A 4,814-nucleotide genomic window follows, 5' to 3' on the forward strand; every position below is an offset into this window, starting at 1 on the left:
AAAATGTTGATAAAGCTGCTACAAGTAAGGGGTTGTATTAGTAAATGTAGAATTTCGATGTAAAGCTTTCGTGACTGCAGGGATTCATCTTCTTGGTTCTTTCGGTAAAGTCACGTAGAAGGGAAATAATAATGTTTAAAATTTAATTATTTTATTATTTCCCTTCTACGTGACTTTACCGAAAGAACCAAGAAGATGTAAATGTCAGGCGAGCAGACGGAAGGCTATAGCAATGCGTCAGCTAATCCGAGGGGGGGAGGGAGGGAAGAGGCTGCAGTAACGAGCGAGCGGGTGGGAATGCAAATTACAGAGTGATCGGCGGCAGGAGGAGAAAGAGGGGTGATGCTTCTCATGCGGCAATTTTTAGCAGCCAAACACTCTAAACGCTGTCTCTCTAAATGTGGAGGGGAAAACCGCCGGAGGACCCGGAGAAAAATCCACGCGACCACGGGGGAGAGATAAAGACACACACGCAATCTACAAATATTTAACAGGCGTCAGGATCGGGATCGAACCCACGAGCTCCCGCATATCAGACGATGTAGTTAACATCTCACCACTGTAGCAACATGATTGTGAACGCAGCCTCCGTCTATCCCCATGCGCTGACGCCAACTTAGAACCTGGCCCCATCGAGCTCATGAAATTGTCCCCCCCCCCCCCCACATTTAGAACAAAACACGCGCTTCGAACATTTTGGCTGCGGTAACTTTCAAACATGGTAAACCACTTTGTCGGGGTGCGCGGTCAGCACCACGTTCGACCGCCTTTGTCTCCCCAGTGGCGAAGTTTTACACACCGCACCAGGTACTCATTTGAGGCTGAGTCGCCATAGGGGAGGCCCAGGACTGGTTCAGACACTCGTCACTGGGTGTTGGCATGGCCGAAGCCGCTTCCACCAAGGAGACGGATAGGCTCGTGGAAGTGAAATCTTCCCCGTGCAGCTGCTCCTGCACCCTCGTGTCGCTCCCCTCTCCCATCGGCGCCGCCGCCGCCGCCGCCGCGCTCGTCGTGGTCATCACAGTCGCAGCTGCAACCTCCTCATCGTCACCACCGCCGTCGTCACCCGCGGCATTTCTATCGCTGCACCACGCGCTCCGTCTCTCTCTCGCTCTTCCCGGCATCTTCCCCACATCGCCGGACGTCGCTCCTCCGTCACAACAACAACACAAACGAGAACAACAACTACGGCGGCAGCAGCAGCAGCAGCAGCAACAACCCAGGCGCTGGCGGTTGTCGTGGTAGCGGCATTGCCGTCCGGCACGAATTCGCGCGCACGGGAGCCGCTCCTTGAAGAACTCCGTGAAGAAGATTAGAAGCACGGGGTTGATGCAGCTGTGCGCGTAGCCCAGGCAGATGCTCAGCTGGTAGGCGAGGTGGAACCCGTCCGTGGGCTCGCTCAGCGTCAGGCCGACCATCTGCAGGGTGTGGAAAGGCGCCCAGCAAGCGGCGAACGCCACCACGATGGCGACGGCGGTGCGCGTGGCGCGCCGGCTCCGCGAGCTCTGGGGCCGGAGCCGTGCGCGCCGCGTGGCGCTCGAGACGCGGCGCAGGGCGAGCGCGTAGAAGACGCTGATGAGCGCGAGCGGCGCGGCGAAGGCGAGGGCGAAGTTGGCCACGGCGAAGGCGGTGGCGCCGAGGCGCGCCTCGGGGAAGTCGAGGGCGCACACCTCCACGCCGTGGATGCGCAGCACGCTCGCGTAGACGGGCGCGGGCAGCGACAGGAGGAGGCTGCAGAGCCACACGAGGGCGTTGACGAGGAAGGCGCCGCGCATGGTGCGGTTCGTGGCAGCGGTGAGCGGGTGCGCCACCGCGATGTATCTGCGGCGAGGCAGGTGACAGAGGATTCGGATTTTTTATTTAACATTTTTTAAATTTTAATTTTTAACTTTTTTAAAAACTTTTTTTAAGTTTAACTTTTTTTTTATTGTTTACGTTTTTTGTTTGTTTGTATCACTGGAAGAGGAATCCTCCAGTGTCCGCGAAGGTCGGTCAGCGAGTTGCATCAACGTGGCATGTGGACGAGAACGGAGGCACCCGCTCTGGTTTGTGGCGGAGCATTTCATCGATCGGTGTGTTGGGAGGATGGCTCGCGGAAGCGGATGCCAGGGAACTGCTGCTGAAGATGCGGTGCCACGTTCACCGACTCGGACAGCAACGTGCGTCGCGTGACAGCGACAGCGGCGTTTCATTTCTCAGATATAGGATGCGTTCACATTGAGCGGAGAACTAAATTAATGCGAAACGCTGACGCAGTCATCGGTGGGAAGGAGCTGAGACCATCAGCTCACTGCACCTGAGATCCGGGTTTAATCGCAGGGTTGCTGCCTGGATTTGAACCCATCCATTCATCTGTGGATATCGAGCGGCGTTCTTCATTGCGAGCCCCTGGTGGCCTTTAGTGCGGCCCCCGACAATACACAAATGGTGAAAACACCCATCATCATCATCATCAAAGCGCTGCTGTCAAACCTTAATGGTTTCAAATGTATGTCGGCCCTCACACACTGATTATGTGTTATCGGCCTAAGTGGCTTCTCCCCCCTCCCTGAAAAGAATCGTGAAGAACGCTGCTGTAGAACAATAGAAAATATTCACACAGCTCCCGATGCTGGAATGAGTCCATTCGTGCTTGCAGAATTGATACAATACCAGTGCTCGATACAGATTCTGGAGGGCAGATGGAGCGAATAAAATGGAATGAACGAGACAATATATATACACTGTGTGTGGAAATATATATCTTTAGAAGCAATGCAAACTAGACGGTAAATACCGTGCAAAAGTAATCAAATCTCGGCCGCGAATAGTCAAGACAAATAATCGAACCTGATATCACTTGCCACTGACGTTAATCACGGTCTTAGGTGTTTTCGGTAAAGTCACGTAGGTAAAAAATAAAATTAAAATGAATAAGAACTTGTATCTTGGAATGTTTTGCCTCACTTGATGCAGTAAATTTAGCTGTGACGGTCCCACCTGATGACGGAGACTTGTGTTGCCTCCGAAACGTCGTGATTTATTATTTAATTTTATTTCTATTATTACTTTGATTAATTTTAATTTTATTTTTTACCTACGTGACTTTACCTAAAAAACCTAAGAGTATGAATCCTTGGCGGAGGAGCTCTGCTCCTCCGCCAGTGCCATCCGTGCCTCTCCGCCTGTGCACGAATGGCACCTACAGACGAAACGGAGCAGAGCCCCCCCACCCACCCCCACCCCCTCTCACCTGTCGATGCACAGAACCGTGACGGTGCCCACACTCGTGTACTGATTGTTGACGTCCACCAGCGTCAGCGCCTTGCACAGGAACCAGCCGAAGCGCCACCTCTGCTCGCTCACCAGCTGGTGCGCGAGGAAGGGCATGCCGAGCAGGAAGAGGAGGTCGGCCACGGCCAGGTTGAGCACGTACGCGTCCGACACGTGGCGCCTCTTGCCGCCGCCGCCGCCGCACGCGAGAGCGCAGATGACGGCGCCGTTGGCCGCCACTCCGCACACGCAGAGCAGCGCGTAGGTCGCCTGCAGCGGCGCGTGCGACGAACTCGCCGCCGCGTCGCCGCTGACGTTGGAGGTTGAGTTCGACATCGAGCACGGGGCGGGGTGGATTGGTGGGGGGGGGGGGGCACTTGGTTGGGGTTTATGGTTGTGTGTGTATGTATGTGTGTACGTTGAACTTTCTTTCGCACCGTACGTAGCCCACGGTGCTAACCGAGGTTGGTTTGCTCGCGCGCGTGCGATGCGACGCGAGTTGGCGCGACGGAGCGGTCGAGGTGGTGGCGTGCGGTGAGAGAGAGAGACAGAGAGAAGAGAGACAGAGAGACGGAGAGAGAGTGAGAGAGAGAGACGGAGAGAGAGTGGGGAGATAAAGGAACGAGGGCGCAAGAGGTTGGGGGTGGGGGTGAGGGATGGGGAAGTCGGTGCGCGTGTGCGCGCGAGAGAGAGAGTATGCGTGTAGGTGTGTGAGTTTGTGTAGGTGTGTGGGTTCGTGTAGGTGTGTGGGATCGTGTAGGTGTGTGGGATCGTGTAGGTGTGTGAGTGTGTGAGTGACTGTGAGTGAGTGTGTGAGTGAGTGTGTGGGTGAGTGTGTGAGTGAGTGTGTGTGAGTGAGTGACTGCGTGAATGTGTGAGTGTGTGAGTGACTGCGTGAGTGTGTGGGGATGTGCGTGAGTGCGTGAGTGTGTGAGTGTGTGAGTGAGTGCGTGAGTGTGAGTGTGTGAGTGAGTGTGTGAGTGTGTGAGTGAGTGTGTGTGAGTGAGTGTCTGAGTGAATGTGTGAGTGAGTGACTGCGTGAGTGTGTGAGTGGGTGTGAGTGTCTGAGTGAATGTGTGAGTGAGTGTGTGAGTGACTGCGTGAGTGTGTGTGTGAGTGACTTTGAGTGTGTGTGAGTAAGTGTGTGTGAGTGGTGTGAGTGACATTGTGAGTGGGCGTGTGAGTGTCTGAGTGAATGTGTGAGTGAGTGTCTGAGTGACTGCGTGAGTGTGTGAGTGGGTGTGTGAGTGTCTGAGTGAATGTGCGTGTGAGTGTCTGAGTGAATGTGTGAGTGAGTGTGTGAGTGACATTGTGAGTGGGTGTGTGAGTGTCTGAGTGAATGTGTGAGTGAGTGTCTGAGTGACCTCGTGAGTGTGTGAGTGGGTGTGTGAGTGTCTGAGTGAATGTGTGAGTGAGTGTGTGAGTGACTGCGTGAGTGGGTGTGTGAGTGTCTGAGTGAATATGTGAGTGAGTGTCTGAGTGACTGCGTGAGTGTGTGAGTGGGTGTGTGAGTGTCTGAGTGAATGTGTGTGTGAGTGTCTGAGTGACTGCGTGAGCGTGTG

General features: G+C 54.5%; 1 protein-coding gene across 1 annotated transcript; it reads right to left on the reverse strand.

The window, feature by feature from the left end:
* Positions 1–864: 864 nt before the first annotated feature.
* LOC133345705 (melanin-concentrating hormone receptor 1-like) lies at positions 865–3,614 on the reverse strand. The gene is made up of 3 exons (XM_061556684.1): positions 3,233–3,614; positions 1,220–1,821; positions 865–1,037 (listed from the first exon to the last, which is right to left on the reverse strand). Exons 1-3 carry the CDS (start codon positions 3,586–3,588, stop codon positions 865–867), a joined length of 1,131 nt encoding a protein of 376 aa, XP_061412668.1. The 5' UTR covers positions 3,589–3,614.
* Between the last annotated feature and the right edge of the window lie 1,200 nt (positions 3,615–4,814).

Source organism: Lethenteron reissneri, chromosome 22 (genome assembly GCF_015708825.2).
Source record: "Lethenteron reissneri isolate LAM-NWPU_2019-01 chromosome 22, ASM1570882v1, whole genome shotgun sequence".
Lineage (NCBI taxonomy): Eukaryota > Metazoa > Chordata > Hyperoartia > Petromyzontiformes > Petromyzontidae > Lethenteron > Lethenteron reissneri.